This window comes from Staurois parvus, unplaced genomic scaffold (assembly GCF_062004578.1).
Source record: "Staurois parvus isolate SC_StPar_1 unplaced genomic scaffold, SC_StPar_1.0 ptg000717l, whole genome shotgun sequence".
Taxonomy (NCBI): domain Eukaryota; kingdom Metazoa; phylum Chordata; class Amphibia; order Anura; family Ranidae; genus Staurois; species Staurois parvus.
This window is the reverse complement of record NW_028318513.1, coordinates 1,019,903-1,037,213: the sequence shown is the minus strand read 5'-3', so window position 1 is coordinate 1,037,213 and position 17,311 is coordinate 1,019,903. Positions and strand designations below refer to the sequence as shown.

At 40.5% G+C, this 17,311-nt stretch overlaps 1 protein-coding gene across 1 annotated transcript in view; it reads right to left on the bottom strand.

Annotated features, from left to right (window-relative positions):
* Positions 1 to 15,564, bottom strand: part of LOC149445586 (tetraspanin-18-like) — a 61,723-nt gene extending 46,159 nt beyond the window's left edge. Inside the window, exons 1-2 of the mRNA XM_089653636.1 lie at positions 15,486 to 15,564; positions 13,317 to 13,511 (exon numbers count right to left, since the gene is read on the bottom strand). Coding sequence (XP_089509762.1) covers positions 13,317 to 13,511; positions 15,486 to 15,542 — 252 coding nt within the window. The 5' untranslated portion in view covers positions 15,543 to 15,564. The remainder of the gene's footprint in view (positions 1 to 13,316; positions 13,512 to 15,485) is intronic.
* Positions 15,565 to 17,311: the final 1,747 nt, after the last annotated feature.

Below are 17,311 nucleotides of genomic sequence, written 5' to 3'. Positions count from 1 at the left end.
GTACTTGCCAATCAGCCTTGGGTTAAGCAGTTTCAAGTCTTATGAGCTCCAGGATGATTTGCTTTCTTGTCTCTACTGCTAGTTTCGTTGGGACATGGCAGGAAATTCTGCTTTCTCTCTGTCTGCTAGATGGTAACGTAGATGGTCCTCACTCTGACTACACACAAAGCATAACAGCTTCTTTTCCTACACCAAAATCAACTGGTATCTTCCTACAACAGACAAGCAAAGCCTTATTTGGCAAAGAATTGTTTAAAGGCAGGGACTAGCAAGGTGCGCTGAATGCATTCCTGAGGGAGGGGGAAAATCAGAGGAGGGAGACTGATTTGGGAGTTTAAGAGAAATACCAAAATGCAGAGGTTTGAAGCAAAATGGAGGACCGCGCCCATCTCTGCGTGCATGCTTGTGACAGGGAAGTCTGAGGAGGTGAGGCAGAGTCTGAGGAGGAGCGGGGAAGTGTGAGGAGCAGAAGGGAGGAGTCTAGGGAAGAGAGTGGGGTCTGAGGGGGAGAGAAGGGTCTGAGGAGGAGAGGGGGTCTGATTAGGAGAGGGGGGTCTGGGAGGGGTCTGAGGAGGAGAGAGGGGTGGTCTGGGGGGATCTGAGGAGGAGAGGGGGTCTGAGGAGGAGATGGGAGTTTGAGAAGCGGGGTCCAAGGGGGAGAGGGGGGTCTAAGGAGGAGAGGGAGATCTGGGGATGAGAGGTCTGAGGAGGATAGGGGGGTCTGAGGTGGAGAGAGGAATCTGAGGAGTAGAGAGGAGGTCTGAGGAGGAGAGGGGGGTCTAAGGAGGAGAGGGGAGGTCTGAGGAGAAGTGGACTGGTCTGAGGAGGAGAGGGAATCTGAGGAGCAGAGAGGGGAAGTCTGTGGGGTCTGAGGAGGAGAGAGGGGAAGTCTCAGGCGATATGAGGAGGAGAGAGGGGAGGTGTGGTGGGGATATGAGGAGGAGTGGAGGGGTCTGGGGAGCTCTGAAGAGAAGAAGGGGTCTGGGGAAGACTGAGGGGTCTGAGGAGTAGAGAAGGATCCTAGGAGGAGAGAGGGGAGGTCTAGGGGGATTTGAGGAGGAGTGGGGAGTTGGAAGAGGACAGGGGGGTCTGGGGGGGTCTAAGGAGGAGAGAGAGGTAGTCTTCTGGGATCTGAGGAGGAGATGATTGGCTGAGGAGGAAAGGGGAGTCTGAGGAGGAGAGGAGCAGTCTGGGGTGGTCTGAGAAGGAGAGCGGAATCTGAGGAGAGAGGGGAGATCTGAGGAGAAGAGGGCGGGTCTGAGGAGAGGGGAGAGATCTGAGGAAAGGGAAGAGATCTGAGGAGGAGAGGGGAGGTCTGGGGGTTTGAGAAGGAGAGAGGGGAGATCTTGGGGTCTGAGGAGGAAAGAGGAGGTCTGAGGAGGAAATGGGCGTCTGAGGAGGAGAGGGGAGATCTCAGGAGAAGAGGGTGGTCTGAGGAGAGGGGAGAGATCTGAGGAAAGGTGAGAGATCTGAGGAGGAGAAGGGAAGTTTGAGAAGGAGAGATGGTCTGGGTGGGAGAGGGCAGACTGAGAAGGAAAGTGGGGTTCTCAGGAGGAGTGAGGTAGTCTGGAGCTTAGTTGCCTCCCTCCCCCTTGTACTTACAGATTACACTGTGAGGCAGTTTCTTCTTCTTCCTCTCTTGACAAGGAGAGAGAGGAAGCATAGCAGTTTACCCTAACATCACAGCAGCATGGATACAGTTTGAGACTGGATACAGTTCTCATAACTGGCTCTCTATTACCGCCTGCAGGCTTCAGGGAGGAGAAAGCTGAATCCCCTCTTGACCACTGTTCTTTCTGACAGGAGTAACAATTGCTCCTGTCAGTAAAGAGCAAGATGAGTGGCTACATATACATGTAATCCAAGCGCACTCTGTGTGTAAGAGGAACGGTGTGCCCCCCTTTCCTCTGGGCTGTGTGCACAACATGACCTTGCACACATGGATGGTATGCCACTGCCTTTATCCCTAAAGAAAAAAACTGTTTGCTGTAACTGCTAGTGTAACTGCAGTGTGAGCTGGAGTTTGGTTTCAAATCCCCTAATACATCTAATACTCCCCCCCCCCCCAGATTGGCAATGCTTCTCTCCGAAGGTGCCCCCTGTGCTCCTTCATGCAGAGTGGGGGCACTCTAGTACAGGAGGTATGTTACTGGCCAGATCATCAGGAAAAACAGAGGGGAAATAAAGCCTAAAACAAAAAAAAAAGAAAACTTGTGCAGCCATAGCATCTAAGGATTGGTAAGTTGCAATATTAAATTTTTGCTGTCACTGCAGAGCCGAACTGTTTATTCTGACAGCAACAGGGTCTTGCTCTCAGAATATACATAAGTTAGTGCGTGCAGCGCTGTTGGATGAGATTTTTCATTCGCAGGTAAAAAAGAGCATATATGCGCAAGCATGGGGGCCTGGGGTGGCCAATGGGTGGATGGCCCCTATGCTTCGGCATATATTTTTAAAACATTTTTAGAGCAGAGATTTCTTTATCCACATCAATTGATGTGAATAGAGGAATCTGTTGGGTTTTTTTTTCATTCAGCCCAGAAAAAAATAAGAGAAAATTTTATGTGTGCCCACTATTAGAAGTAGGTGGATGCAGGGCGGTATATTCTAATGGTGAGCATACCACACACTTTTTCTGGAAGAGATTTCATCTCTTTTTTTCATTCAGCCCACAGTCTGTATGAAAAAAAGGACATAGCATATACAGTTGTGGCCAAAATTATTCAACCCCCAATGCTGTAAAGGGGTTTAGGGACTATAGTGTACATTTGGAATTGTATTCAGAATCAAATCCTACAAGGACGTTGTAACTACCCAAATGCAACTAAAATGACATCAATTGTTTATGTAATACAGTAGTAAATGGTTCTTATGTGGTTTCTTCATTGCCACAATTATTCAACCCCTTAAAGACTACCACTCTGAAGAACAGAGGTTCATACAGGTGCTTTCCATCAGGTATTGAAAACACCTGTGGATGTCACCGAGCAGCAATCAAGCATAATAAGCACCAATTAGGCAGCTTTAAAATGACTGTGATACTCAGCTCCTTCTAGACATTTACTGGTGTGGTTACAAACATGGTGAAGGCAAGAGAATGGTCCAGGAAGACAAGAGAAGAGGTGATTTCTCTTCACAGGAAGGGCAATGGCTATAAGAAGATTGCAAAGATGTTAAACATACCAAGAGACACCTTAGGAAGCATCATTCGCAAATTCAAGGCAAAGGGCACTGTTGAAACGCTACCTGGTCGTGGCAGAAAGAAGATGCTGACTTCGACTGCTGTGCGCTACCTGAAGCGTAGAGTGGAGAGAAGTCCCCGTGTGACTGCTGAGGAACTGAGAAAAGATTTGTCAGATGTGGGTACAGAAGTTTCAGCCCAGACAATAAGACGCACACTGCGTAATGAAGGCCTCCGTGCCAGAACTCCCAGGCGTACCCCCTTGCTGTCTCCAAAGAATAAGAAGAGTCGACTGCAGTATGCCAAAAGCCATGTGGACAAACCACAAAAGTTGTGGGATAGTGTTCTGTGGACTGATGAAACAAAATTAGAACTGTTTGGGCCCATGGATCAACGCTATGTTTGGAGGAGGAAGAACAAGGCCTATGATGAAAAGAACACCTTGCCTACTGTGAAGCATGGTGGAGGGTCAATCATGCTTTGGGGCTGTTTTGCTTCTGCAGGTACAGGGAAGCTTCAGCGTGTGCAAGGTACCATGAATTCTCTTCAGTACCAGGAGATATTGGATGGAAACGTGATGCAGTCCGTCACACACCTGAGGCTTGGGAGACGTTGGACCTTTCAACAGGACAATGATCCCAAGCATACCTCCAAGTCCACTAGAGCATGGTTGCAGAGGAAAGGCTGGAACATTTTGGAGTGGCCATCGCAGTCACCAGACTTAAATCCGATTGAGAACCTCTGGTGGGACTTAAAGAAAGCAGTTGCAGTGCGCAAGCCTAAGAATGTGACTGAACTGGAGGCCTTTGCCCATGAAGAATGGGCGAAGATACCCGTAGATCGCTGCAAGACACTTGTGTCAAGCTATGCTTCACGTTTAAAAGCTGTTATAACTGTAAAAGGATGCTGTACTAAGTACTAAGATTGAATGTCACTTGGGGGTTGAATAAAACTGATAATGCTGTGAGCACAGAAAAGACATTTGTGGTTATTTCATTATAACTGTTATGTTATATTTGTCTGACCTACAAGTGCCTCTTTAATGTAAATGTAAGCAAGATGACTGAATGATCAAAAGCAATGTCAAACTGGCCAAAACACTCAATTTCAGTGGGGGTTGAATAATTTTGGCCACAACTGTATACCCAACAAGGACCAGCAACGTACTGGTACATCACTGCATCATCCTGGTATGGTTTTTTTCAGTCGGCTTTCATGTAAAAGCAATCCTAGTGGCTAATTACCTTTGATTGCTTTTACAAGCAGTGGGAGAAGATGCCCCTCCCCCTGCTGCGCCTTCCACAGTTTTCTCAGGCAGTCCCGTGCCATCGGGGGGAACCTGAGAATGCAGCCACTGTTTCTGCCAGCTGACCATAGAGCTGATTGGAGACCAGAATGGTGCCATTCATCTCTGTAGTCTAAGACACCAGAAGCTACGAGATTTCATCACTTCAGTTTCACAGGATATACACAGCGCCATTTTTAAATTGGGAAAGCATCTGATCACACCTATCTTGGTGAGATCAGATGATGTAAGGGCAGAGGAGATATCTAGAGTCTAATAGACCCCAGATTTCTCTGAAAAGAATGCCTGTCAATGCCTATTGCTCTCACAGGGGATATTTACATTCCCTGTGAAAATGATAAAAGTGATTAAAAAGAAAAAAATTAAAGGGATAGTGTAAAAATAATAAAAAAAATCAAAATAACTAAAAAAGGAATTAAAGCACTCACGCCCCCCCCCTCCACCCCGCATACACGCGTGCGTGCAACTGCGCACGCAAGAGTTGGCCTTGTAAACTGCAGTTGCACAATGCATGTGAGGTGTCATCGCGAACATCAGATCGAAGGCAGTAATTCTAGCACTAAACCTCCTGTGTAAATCTAAAATGGTAGGCTGTAAAGGCTTTTTACACCTATTAAAATATTTAATATTAAAAATGTATGCAGTTTGGCGTCTTTACACAGGGCATGCGCAGTTTTAAAGCATGTCATGTTTGGTATCTATTTACTCGACATACCATCATCTTGTATACTTTAGCAAACAATTGGCCAATATATTCTGTTTTTATGCATTAAATGTAAAAAAAGTGAATTTTTTTCCAAAGATTTGCGTTTAAAAAATCGCTACGCGAGTACTATGTGACTTACAAAAATTGCAGCACCTACCATTTTATTTACTAGGGTGTCTGCTTTAAAAAATATATATATGATGTTTGGGGGTTGGAAGTAATTTCCTAACAAAAAATACAGATTTTTTCATGTGAACAAAAAGTGTCAGAAAAGGCTTGGTCTTCAGGTGTTAGAAGAGTGAGTGATGTGTGGCATAAACTTCTAATGCTGGGCATAAAATGCCCCCCATGACCCCTTTTTGAAAAGCATACACCCCAAACTATTTGCTGAGAGGCATGTTGAGTCAATTGAAGAATTTATTTTTTTAGCACAAGTTTTTGGAAAATGACAAAAACATAATTTTTTTTTACACAAAGTTGTCACTTAATTGATTTATTGCACACACATCCATGGGTATATGTGGAATTACTCCCCAAAATACATTCTGTTACTTCTCCTGAGTATGCGGGCACCAAATGTGAGAAACTATTTAGCAGTCTAGATGCATACAGGACCCCAAAATCCAGTAAGCACCTTCAGGTTTTTAAAGGGCTTTATTTCCTCATTACACTTCCTGACTACCTATTACAGTTTCAGAAGCCCTGAAATGCCAGAATAGTACAACCCCCCCCCCCCCCCAATGACCCCTCTTTGGAAAGTAACCCCCCCCCAAGGAATATGATAAGAAGCATGGTCACTATTTTGCAGATCTCGTTTGTTGCCACAAGTTTTTGGAAAATGAAGAAAGAAAAGGAAAACATACTTGTTTTATTTTTTATTTTTCAAAACCTTGTGAGAAAAAATTAGATCTGCAAAATAAACACCATGCCTCTTATTAAATTCCTTGAGGTGTCTACTTTCCAAAAATGGGTCATTTGGGGAGGTTTGGTGCTATCCTGGCATTTCAGGGCCTCCAGAACTGTGATAGGTAGTGAGGAAGTGAAATGAGGAAGTTACGCACCTTCAATCTTTCAAAGTGGTCAATGGATTTTGGGATCCTGTATGCAACTAGGCTTCCAAAAATTGCCACAAATGTGGTATCCCCATACTTGGTAGAAGTAGCAGAATGTATTTTGAGGTGTAATTCCACATATACCCATGGCATGTGTGAGCAATATATCATTTAAGTGACAACTTTGTGTAAAAAAAAACAAATTGTGTAATATTCCAAAAACTTGTGGTAAAAAATAAAGTATACCATTGACTCCACATGCCTCCCAGCAAATTGTTTGGGGTGTCTACCTTCCAAAAAGGGGTCATTTGTGGAGGGATTGTGCTATCCTAGAATTTCAAAGCTTCTGAAACTGTGATAGGTAGTGAGGAAGTGAAATGAGGAATTTACGCACCATCAGACTTTCAAAGGGGTCATTGGATTTTGGGTTCCTGTATGTGGCTAGCCTCCCAAAAAGTCTTACACATGTGGTATCACCATACTCAGGAGAATTGGCACAATATATTTTGGACTGTAATTCCAAATATACCCATGGCATGTGTGAGTAATATACCATTTAAATGACAACTTTGTATAAAAACAATGGTCATTTTTCCAAAAACTTGTGGAAAAAAATAAATCTTCCATGGACTCAACATGCCTCTCAGCATATAGCTTAGAGCAGGGGTAAGTAACCTATAAGAGGTGGGGATCTACCTGAACAGTATGGAGGAGATCAAAGACCTCCAGGGTGTGCCTTTATATTTATAGAAAAATACAATTACTAGCAATCCCCAAATAGTAAGTAAAGACTTATAATTCCTTCTGTGGCCATGAACCAAAGCAAAACATCCCTTATTCTCCCTCAGTACAGACTCCCTGTGCAGCACAGAACAGCCAAATTTAAACCACAGACCCCCCCCCCCCCCCCAGCACAGCCCTCCCCACACTTAATACAGACACCCTTACCAGTTCAGGTGCCTCAATACAGAAAACCTCCTCATCCCTTCTCTCTCACCCCCAGGGTACAGAACTGAAAGAACAGAAGAACGCTAGCTCAGGGTGAGAAGTCCGGAGCAGTGGAGATTTCCTCTGGCACTGAGCTAATTATCTCACTAAAGCAGCACAGCAGGTGTGGGCTCAGTGGAGCTTTGTGTTTTTCTTTCTGTTACACAGTGCTAAAGAAACTTCAGAAGCCACAGCAGCCCCAGTGAGCCTACTGTCAGGAATGGGCTCACCTGCCTTGTGGGCTGCAGTACCAGTGCTTGCCAGCGGGTGTGTCAGGAATGGGCTCACCTGCTGTGTGGGCTGCAGTACCGGTGCTTGTCAGCGGGTGCTTTCAGCAGCCAGGATCTCACTCCTGCAATCAAGCCATCACCTGAGGCTGATTGCAGGAGGTATATTTAAGCAGCACCAGGCCTGCAATCAGTGCCTTGGTGTTGTCCCATGAGCCCCTGTATCTTGTTCCTGATTGTCCTGTACTCCTGATTGCTTTGTTGCCGACCCAGCCTGATCTTGATACTGCTGTCCTCTCCTGCTCTGACCCCTGGCTCGTCCTGACCATTCTCTGCCTGCTCCCATTGCCTGACCTCCTGTTATCGAACCCGGCCTGTGACCTGTTATTCTTTGCCTGCCGCTCTGTACTGTCTGCTCCGCTGTTACCGACCCGGCCTGTCTGACCATGCATACCTCTTCACATCTGGCTCTTAACTGCTCTACGCCATTGGCACCTGCCTCTACCACAGCTGGTGTTCCTCGGGGGTTGCAACCTGGTCTCAGGCTGCTTCAAGTCCATCCCCACCATCAGGGGCTCTGGTGAACCAGCAGACTGAGGCTTAGACTCCGCGCCCTGAGGGACTCCGGCCAGTGGGTCGCTAGAGGCTACCGCCAGTCGGCCGCTGACAGAACCATAAGGCCTGCCTGACCATTCCACCTCTCCAGCCCTGACTACCTGTGTTCCTGCACATACTGATATTAGTGGAAGGTTAGTTTTGTTTACTGTGCGTTTTGTATAATTGGGTGGCTAACAATAAATTATATTGTTATTACATCATTCCTGAAGCCTGTTACTTCCCTGTGTCAGTCCTCACATTTCTGGTCATACCCGGATCCCTGACACCTACACCTGCAGCTTCAGTGAGAGAGGAACTCAGTGCCAGAGCACGTCTCCTCCACTGGTCCACCCACCCAGCTCTCTCCTTCACAGCTCCACCTGCGCAGCTCCCTCCTCACCTGCTCCGCCCACCATCTCTCTTCTCCCCTGGTCCACCCGCCTTCTCTCTCCTCCCCTGCTCCACATGCCTTCTCTCTCCTCCTCTGCTTGCCTCTCTCCTTTCATGAGCCACCAGCCGGCAATCTTCCAATTTCTACACTGGTCTGCCCAGTACACACTGGGGAGGAGCAGTTTAGCCCGAGGTCAGCAATGCAATCTACCCATCACCTAGCCACGATCGACGGGTAGATCCCGATTGACGGGTTGATGACCCCAAGCTTAGGGTGTCTACTTTCTGAAAAGGAGCCATTTGGGGGTGTTTGTACTGCCCTGGCACTTTTGCACCTCAAGAAATGTGATAGACAGTCAGAAAGAGCTGTGTAAATTCCAGTATCTATACCATAGTTTGTAGACGCTATAAATTTCACAAAAACCAATTAATATGCAGTTATTGGGATTTTTTTTTATCAAAGACATATAGCAAAATACATTTTGGCCTAAATGTATGATGAAATTTGAGTTTGTCAGATATTTTTTATGACAGAAATTAGAAGATTGTTTTTTTTTCAAAATGTTTGGGTTTTTTGTTTATAGCGCAAAAAAATAAAAAAAACCCAGAGGTGGTGAAATACCACCAAAAGAAAGCTCTATTTGTGTGAATAAAAACCCATAAATTTCATTAATGAACAAAATTGCATAACCCCACAATTGTCAGTTAAACTATCGCAGCGCCGCATAGCAAAAAATGGCGTAAATTCCAATTTCTATACCATAGTTTATAGACACTATAACTTTCATACAAACCAATTAATATACATTCATTGTTATTTTTTTTTTACCAAAGACATATAGCAAAATACATTTTGGCCTAAATGTATGACAAAATGTAAGTTTATTGGATATTTTTTAGAGCAGAAATGAGAAAATATATCTTTTTTTCAACATTTTCTGTCTTTTTTTGTTGATAGAGCAAAAACTAAAAAACCCAGAAGTGATCAAATACCACCAAAAGAAAGCTCTATTTGTGTGAAAAAGGGACATAAATTTCATTTATGTACAGTATTGCATGACCACGCAATTGCCCGTTAAACTAGCTCAGTGATGTATAGTAAAAAATGGTGTAAATTCCAGTATCTATACCATAGTTTGTAGACGCTATAACTTTCATACAAACCAATTAATAAACACTTATTGGGATTTTTTTACTGAAGACATATAGCAAAATAAATTTTGGTCTAAATTTATGGTGAATTTTGAGTTGATAGGATATTTTTATAACAGAAATTAGAAAATATTGCTTTTTTCAAAATTTCCTTTTTTGTTTATAGTGCAAAAAATAAAAACCCAGAGGTGATCAAATATCACCAAAAGAAAGCACTATTTGTGTGAAAAAAAATTATATAAATTTAAATTATCTACAAAATTGCATAACCCTGCAATTGTCCAATTAATATACACTTATTGTGAATTTTTTACATATAGACATATAGCAAAATACATTTTGGCCTATATTGATGGTGAATTTTGAGTTTATATAATATTTTTTATAACAGAAATGAGAAAATATTGCTTTTTTAAAAAATGTTTGGTCTTCTTTTGTTTATAGCGCAAAAAAAACTGAGGTGATCAAATACCACCAAACGAAATCTCTATTTGTGTGAAAAAAAGAATATAAATTTTGTTTGAGTACCGCATTGCATGACTGCATAATTACCAGTTTAAATAGTGCAGCGCCGTAACGCCTGGTCAGGAAAGGGGGTAAATCCTCTGGAGCTCAAATGGTTAAAAATGACAAAAGTTCAGATGTACTCAGTTAATGAGAATAAATGTACTGTACAGCTGATATAAATCTGAGGGCTGATAAAGTGCCTAGAACAGTGATTATCACTAAATTATTAAAAAATTGTGTTAACTGGAGTTTAAAAAAATGTGTTATTTGGAACATGGGTGCCCTAAATAAACAGGACAAATCATTAATAATGTCAGTAATAAATTTATGTGGAGTAGATGGAAGTGTGGAGAGGATGGAACAGTGTACACAAAAATTGACAATATGATGTGACTAAGGTAACCATGTTGACCAAGTAAACACAGTCTTCCTGTTGCCACATTTATCTACTTAGAGAATACAATCTGGCAAGTGCAACAAATAATTACAAATTGACCAGTAATGTATGAGCCATAAATTCTTTAAAAAATAAAACTGACTTGGAAGGACTGTTAAAGCTAAAGATTTAGAAGAAAGAGTAATTATAGAAGTTCTCCTGAGTAACCCTACAAAACCAACTTTGCTTAACCACTAATGAAATATAATATAGTGATATCCTCTTTATTAACTTAGAGCTTGTTTTGCTAATTAAAGTTAAAATACAGGAATATTGCAAACATATCCAATAAATCGTTTCCTAAAGTCCTGCAATGTTATCCTTATCAAAATGTTCTCATATGTAGTAGAGGAGTCACTGGTACAAAATTCTACCAAGAAAAATTAAAAAAATTAAAAAATCTGAATTTTACACAACTTCCCTATAATTATAAAGAAGAGGAAATATTTTCTAAATTATAACTGCCATATATTAATCCTCAAATATGCGTTTATTACATAATCAAAAAAATATAACCAATTCAAATCACATAAAGAGAAAACCCAAAGGAACTAAAGAAGCAGTTATGCGCTATGGCAAAAGAAAACCCAAACCTAGAGTTCCAAGGACAAAAACATATGCAAATCACAATTAAAAGAGAAACTTGGCCAAATATTATTTAAAAGAGAAGTATGGACTTTATAAAAAAAAAACCATTTATACTCACCTTGATCTAAAGCTGCATGTATTCCCCAATGGCTGTGCAGTGAGAACTGAGCTATCAAATACTGCTGATCACTCTGTTCTTCCTTCGGCTCTGAGCAGAGAGCCATGACTGTCAGTCGCCGGATCTCTGCTCTGCCCCTCCAGCGCTCACTGGAGCGGTGGGCTGTTGAGGGGGGCGGAAGAGGCTGATTCAGGCTCTCGGCGGATCTCTGAGAGGCTGAGCCAGGTGCTGGTCCAGGCTTCTTGGTGGATCCCAACCATATGGTCAGGATCTTTTCAAAGCCTGGACCTGCTGAATGACTCCATCAAACAGTGGACGCTACAGTGGGGTCACAGGTGTGCAGAATGAACTCCACTCCTGCGACCTACAGCTTTGGCTATAATTCTCCTTTAAAAAGGACATACAAACTGGAACCCTCCTGTCTAACAAGAAATGACTATGTATGTCCTTTTTTCAGTAATACAATTAAAAGATTCTCTTTTAATTGTGTTTTGTATATGTTATATTGTTTGATTATTTAATAAAATATTTGGAAATGAATATCTGGCAGTTATAATTTGGAAAATATTTCCTCTTTTTCATGATTATAGTGCAGTAGAGTCAAAATCATTTTTTTCCTACTTTTTTATTTTTCTTACTAAAAAATACAGAAATGAAGAACAAGTTTGATGGAACCAAATGATATTATCTGTTTAAAACAGGAACCCTCTTGCGCTGCCAATCCTAAATCAACAAATTCTGGGTGGCTGCTAGCACCTATCTATATTACCAAATAGTGATAACAAAAGTACAGGGAATAGTGCTGCGCTACCCCAATAGTGAATTTAAATAAGTGAGATGAATAGAAAAAAATTAAATAAAGTATACATATATGAATAGAATAAAAATACCAGCAGGTGACCAAATGACATAAATATGAATATGACTCAACCCCGTGGGTGAAGAAAAAATATATATAAATATAAATGTAAATACTGCGCTCGGTACCTCAATAGCGAATATAAATAAAATGAAAGGAATATACTAATAAAGATAAAGGAATGCAACAAGTGAACAAATAAAAGAAATCAACTCAATAACGTGAGTGAAAAATGGATGATATAAACCTAATCGTGACCTAATAAGTGAAAACAAAAAAAAAAACAAACATAATAGATCGTAATAAATCACATGACATAAATAAAAATAATGTGCCAAGAACAATGTGGGAAACGATGTGATGAAAACAATATTAATGTACACAGTACAAAAAATATTCTGTCCACTATTGGTACATTTATGAGAGCCTTTGGTTCAACCAAGAGTATTTCCTGGATTACGACCAAGGGGGCAGATGCGAATAGGATCTCTCCTCTGAGTGCTACATTGACCCTGTGGGTCGCAGCGTGGAGGTGAGCATGCATGCTAGCTGGTGGCAGATTATTCTTTGCAGTGATCACTGGATTTATCACCTATTGAATGAACACTGAATATTTTTTGGACTGTGCCCATTAATATTGTTTTCTGTCACATTGTTTCTTACATTGTTCTTGGCACATGATCTTTATTTCTGTCATGTGATTTATTACGATCTATTACATTTGCTTTTTGTTTGTTTTCACTTATTAGGTCACGATTAGATTTATATCATCCATTTTTCACTTACGTTATTGATTTGATTTCTTTCATTTGTTCACTTGTTGCATTCCTTTATCTTTATTAGTATATTCCTTTAATTTTATTTATATTCGCTATTGAGGTAGCGCAGTATTTACATTTATTTTTATATATATTTTTTCTTCACCCACGCGATTGAGTCATATTCATTCATATTTTTTTTTTTTTTCTATTCATCTCACTTATTTAAATTCACTATTGGGGTAGTGCAGCACTATTCCCTGTACTAATGGGTTTTTTTAACAAGCATTTAAAGGGTGCCTCTAATTTTTTTGCTTTTTAAAGATGTAATATAAAGTAAATCTTGATTGCACACTTTGCAGGCAAATTAACTTTTAAATTCCATGTTAACATTCTTCACTTGTAGTTGACTGGATAATGTCTAAATACTTTCTAGTATACATTAAACTTACCAGTAACAGTAGAGGTTTACTCTGCCGAATTGCTCCAAAACATCCCAGGAATCCAAGCAGAGACAGAGCTAGCCCAACAAAGAGTAGAATGTAGCCACCAGCACTTAGTAAAGGATTTGAAGTGAAAATATTCTGAAATCCATCTGGATCAACTACAATCCATATACCAACTCCTAGAAGGCAAATTCCCCCTAACTGCAGAGAAAGGATAATACATACAATTAGGATACAAATACATACAGTAATGTATCTTAAAGGATAAGTTCCCCATTTTCTGGGAGAATTTCGCTTTTCATAATATATAGAAGCATTTTCCAATGCCATTTCTGACCCAGCCATCCCAATGTGCTTATCTCTCACTTACCTTATACACAGGACGTTTCATTTTTGTCAGTTTATTTGAATTTTTGAACTGATTTCCAGATTCCATCACTTCCGGTCTCTCAGCATTCACTTCCTGTAGGCCATCTCCCAGAAGCCTTTACTTCCTTGTTGTGCACAGAAGAAGGTGTGATACGGTGTGTTCACCACTCTGGACCACACCTCCCTCATTACAATTCCACCCACTTTCTATACAATCTGATTGTACAATCTCCTTTAGACCTCCTATCAGCTATGTAGTACAAGGTCCTGTCTGATATGATACCGATTGAATAGATTGTTTAGGTGTGTCCTCCTATTCCATAGTTCTGGTTAATCGAAAGGAAATCGTACTGAGATTGTACAATCATATTGCATAGTATATTGCCATCTTTATACAAGTACATAGATGGGATGGATGGAGACACTCAGTTGTCAGACCTTATTCATATCTCCATGTAGCAAAAACTCGTTTTTCCAGTGGCACACATAGGACAGTCCATTTATTTTAATTGGCTGCACTACACATGGCAAAGTAGCTCATGGGACATTTTGGCATGGTGTGAGCTGCATGTTTTTTACTGCGCATTTTGCTGCATTTGTCACCCATTTTTTCATGTGGCAAAATGTGTGTTTTCTTCTGTTTGGTGTGCTGTTAACAATTAATGACACTGAAAGAGCACTAGGTAATTTTAGGTGCATAAATGTGGCCATACACTATACAATCTGATTGTACAATCTCTGTACAATCTCCTTTAGATCTTCCAAAAATATATAATAGGAGAAGACACCATCTATCCAATCACTCTGTATCCAATCAAGCAGACCCTTGCACTACATCAGGGCTGTACCATGGGCTGCATGCAGCCCCAGGGAGTGTAACATGTGGCCTGAGGTGGTTTGAAGGGATGCTGGGGTAGCCAGGCAAATGCAGATTTGGAGAGATGCTGGGGATGCTGTGAATAAAAAGTTGACAGGTGAAGAGTGTGTTTTAATGAGGTCATTGCAGGATTTGTGTGCTACTGAGATCAGATGGAAATCTCCTTTCTGGGTCTTACCTGCTCCTCTGTCCTATATCTACATGTCAGGATGTGATGAAGCTTTCTAAGAACTATAGCAAGAGCTAAGGTAAGGCCTTGTTCTCAAAATCAAAGAGAGCTTGTATTTTTTTTGCAACTGAGGTGCATTGGTACATAGGGAAGCTGGAATTTACATAGTTAGTCTGGTTGAAAAAAAGACAAAAGTCCATCCAGTTCAACCATTAAAAATTTAGAATTTAGAAAAAAAGATTTTTGAACTTAGCCTTTAAGGTTTATGTGATGTTACAATTATCCCATGTTGGGGGTTGCATCTTCCCACTAAAGACCTGGACAACTGTGAATAAACATAAAGGAAGAAATCCCACCACTTGCCTCTCAAAAAGTAAATTTTCGATGGAGTTGTTCTCAAAATACTAATTTCAAAAGCATGTTTCAATTTCCTCTACAATGGTATCAGTCCAGTTCAAAGCTCTCTTAAAAAGTAAAAGTAAAAGTCAACCTTTTGCAATTTACTAAAAAGCAACTTGTGGAAATTTGCAAAACTCAGCTAGGAAATACAACACCCATGTAGAAATTGTCCCTTCTGACAAAGGACTCTATTGCAGTAAAGTAACAGTGCAAACAATTTCTTCTTTGCAATGTACTTTGTATCCTCATCATGGTAATTATTTAGCAGTCAGTACAAAACAAATAACTTGAAGTGTTATTAAATACTGTATAAACTATTGAGTGTAGGTAACAAGATTTATTTCAAATAGTTCATACTTACAAATATAAGTGCATTGAAGAGAAACATCATATATTTCATGAAGAGTAAGACACCCATATTGTAAATGTGCCTTCACCTGCAAAGCAATTACTATCAATTAAAATGATTGAATATAAAATGGCAAATTATCTTCTGCTATTTATTTCATTTATTCACACAAACTGACATATTAGACAGTTTTCTGTGAACTACTGTGTCTATGACAACCACACAAACCTACAGACTCTTGGGCCATATTAGTTAGAAGCCAGGCAGGCTTTTGGTATTGGGTTGTGAAAGGATAGCCTTGGCAGTTCCTGGAAGAAACTGCGTAGGCATTTGGTCGAAAACCCAGAGTTTACCCAAGCTCTGCTCCTGGGAAGAGTTCAACCTAGGCCTAAGCCCTGAAAAGCTGCAGTATGGTGATAATATTTCACATTTTGTTATCATATACATTTCCTAATTCTCCAATAAGAATTTATTATTGATTTTTTAATTTGAAGTGTTTGGAATGTTTTTCAATTCAAACTTTTTTTTTTTTCAATTGCAATTGAGTTCAGAGGGATTACCACCTATGTCAAGTTGTTGTCTGGGTCCACATTGGGGAAATTTTCCTTCATGTCATATCTTGGGTCTACATTGTGGAGATTTTCCTTCATGAAAGCCAATTATTGCTGCAAATAAGATGGTATTGTTATTATTAGTAGTAGTCTGAAAGTGTTTGTGACCTCAACATTTCATATTTCAGATATGTGCCAGTTCTACCACATACTCTTTGATTTTCTTCCTTTGTGTAAAATATCTGGTGATCCTGCCAGTTCTACTTTCCTGTTGCAAACTTATGATGCACATCCATCCCAGCATGGTCAGTTTTCTGGCTGTACTAGAAGTGTGTACTGCTGTCTGTTCAATAGAAACCAGTCCAACGATTGGCTTCTGTTGAATGGTCCTGCTGGAAAACCAGCATTTGATCAACATGTACAGCCAATGGCTGCACCACTGATCAGTGTATAGGGGGGCCTCCGCTGTCAGACTACAATAGAACAGCAGGGGAAATCGCTTGCATCTATATTGCTCATGCAGGGTTTTTTTTTTCATTCAACCTGCTGGTTGCAAAAAAAAAAAAATGATGCGTGTATACCCTACTTAATCCAATGGTCAGACTTTGGCTGAAATACCCCCCTGCACAACCATTTACTAGGAAGATCAGTGTGATGATGTTTCTCCTCCCCCAAATCTCTGAGCTACTTTTGCTGCTGAGAACAGAGATTATGTGATCACTTAAAGCAAAAAAGAAAAAAAATTATTTATAATGTATTTTTACAAATAAACACAAAATGTTTTACCTTTCATGGAATGGGTTTTGCTTAAAATGAACGGGTTGTTTTACAAGATAAGGATTCACATATACTTTAATCAAAGTATTGTTGGTATCAAATTCTAGCTATAGTAAAAAATGTTTTATTTTGTTATGGACTGATCAGGAAAAGGTTAGAACTCCTGTAAGAGTTTTTATTTCCCTTTCTGTTCCTTTTATAGAGTTTTCCTTTAATCACCTGTCAGAACAGGATGTGAAGGGAAATCTATCCAAAAGGGACATATACAAATCCAATCAAATGCTAGTTTTCCAGCAGAACCAATCATCAGAAGCCAGCTAACCATTGGCATCTATTGAACAGAGATAAGTATACATGGTTCAAAAATAATTTGGTTCCTGTTTATCCGGCTGAATTGTAATGCATGTATACCCAGTTTTAAAATCAATAATTATTTTTCTTTTTTCATTATTATTTGATATTGATGCAAGTACACAGTAGATCTGAAAATCGTCTGCTCTGACAGCTTAA